This window comes from Trichechus manatus, unplaced genomic scaffold (assembly GCF_000243295.1).
Source record: "Trichechus manatus latirostris isolate Lorelei unplaced genomic scaffold, TriManLat1.0 scaffold00216, whole genome shotgun sequence".
NCBI lineage: Eukaryota > Metazoa > Chordata > Mammalia > Sirenia > Trichechidae > Trichechus > Trichechus manatus.
Genome location: NW_004444152.1, coordinates 3,845,464 through 3,846,717, shown reverse-complemented (window position 1 = coordinate 3,846,717; position 1,254 = coordinate 3,845,464). Strand labels below are relative to the sequence as shown.

The window sequence follows — 1,254 nt, the reverse complement described above, 5'->3', positions numbered from 1 at the left end:
AGATTCTCATGGCTCTGGCCTCAGCTCAGGGAAGGCCGACTGGAAAAAAGGAACTTGGGGAGAAGAGATGGGAGGAAAGTTCAGAGCTGGGGGCGGCCGAGCCCACTCCCTGGCGCCCCAGGCCCCCGGCCCCTCCTCTCACCTAAAGTGTCACAGTGTCTCCTGTCCAGCTTCCTGACTGGCTTCCAGCAGCAGCTCCTCCAGCTCTTTCTCGTTCTTGGAGCAGCTCAGCTCTGTGCGGAGAGAATGGGGTAGCTCGCTGGGCAGGTGGGTGGGGAACGGCAGCACAACCCTGCCAAGACAGACCCCCACCCCCAGGGACAGCTCCCAGGGATCTAGGGAGGCAGCGTGGGGCCGAGGATCAAGTCCCAGGTGCACATTCACAGGCCATGCTTCAGACGGGAAACCCAGGCCCACTGAAGGGCAGGCACTGGCGTAGGATCACAGGCAACACCCAGGAACCTGGTGGGACGGGGCACCTCTTTTTGGCATGGGGTCAAGGGAGAGAGAACAGCTTCTTCCCCAAATTCACTGCTTCCCACTGGCCCAGAAGCTGGGGCCCAAGATCCCGGAGCCCACACCCTGAGGCTCATGTGATGGGACCTAAAAGCTGGGTGTCCTGGAACAGCACCCTGATCCCCTATGCCCGAGCTGCCCCATAGAGATCGAGAGGCGGGGTATCCACCTTGCGCATCATGTGGGCGGCAGCCTGCCAGCCGCGGGTGCCGATGTGCTTGTTGAAGGAGATGTTGAGGTGGGTGGCTGAGTCATAGCACTCGATCATATCAAAGAGGGCTGAGGCACCCTGTGGGCAGGCGATTAGGGGGAAGTCAGCCTCAGGTCCAGGCTGTCCTGGGGGAGGCCTGTGGCCACAACACAGGGTCCTACAGAGACGAGGGTCCCCGGGGAGGGGGAGAAGGGCGAGTGCAGACAGGGAACCTCCCCAGGAGGTGAGGCTGATGCATCTGCGCCTGGATCCAGCTGCACCTGCAGCACAATGCCACCTGGGCCTCTGGGTCACGGAACCCACGCTCTCCCTTCTCTGCTGAAGTCAGTCTGTTTTCTGTCACCTGCCACCCAGAGACAGATGTGCTGTGTATGTGACCAGGCCAGGCCTCCGCTGTCCCTGGGCCCCAGCCTCCCAACCTCCAGGACTCCTGCCCGGGGCCTGTTTCCCTCTAACCTCAAGCCAAAGGCCCTGGCTTCTGTGTCTGGGGAGGTGACAACACCTGGGCCTAAATGGGGAGGCTGCCT

At 62.0% G+C, this 1,254-nt stretch overlaps 2 protein-coding genes across 2 annotated transcripts in view; one reads left to right on the top strand and one right to left on the bottom strand.

The window, feature by feature from the left end:
* NKPD1 (NTPase KAP family P-loop domain containing 1) overlaps positions 1 to 586 on the top strand; it is a gene marked incomplete at its 5' end in the record, with an annotated part of 7,006 nt that extends 6,420 nt beyond the window's left edge. Inside the window, one exon of the mRNA XM_012559188.1 lies at positions 551 to 586. Within this exon, the coding sequence (XP_012414642.1) occupies positions 551 to 586 (36 nt within the window). The remainder of the gene's footprint in view (positions 1 to 550) is intronic.
* Positions 587 to 640: 54 nt separating this feature from the next.
* PPP1R37 (protein phosphatase 1 regulatory subunit 37) overlaps positions 641 to 1,254 on the bottom strand; it is a 101,964-nt gene continuing 101,350 nt past the window's right edge. Inside the window, exon 3 of the mRNA XM_023742770.1 lies at positions 641 to 805. Within this exon, the coding sequence (XP_023598538.1) occupies positions 641 to 805 (165 nt within the window). The remainder of the gene's footprint in view (positions 806 to 1,254) is intronic.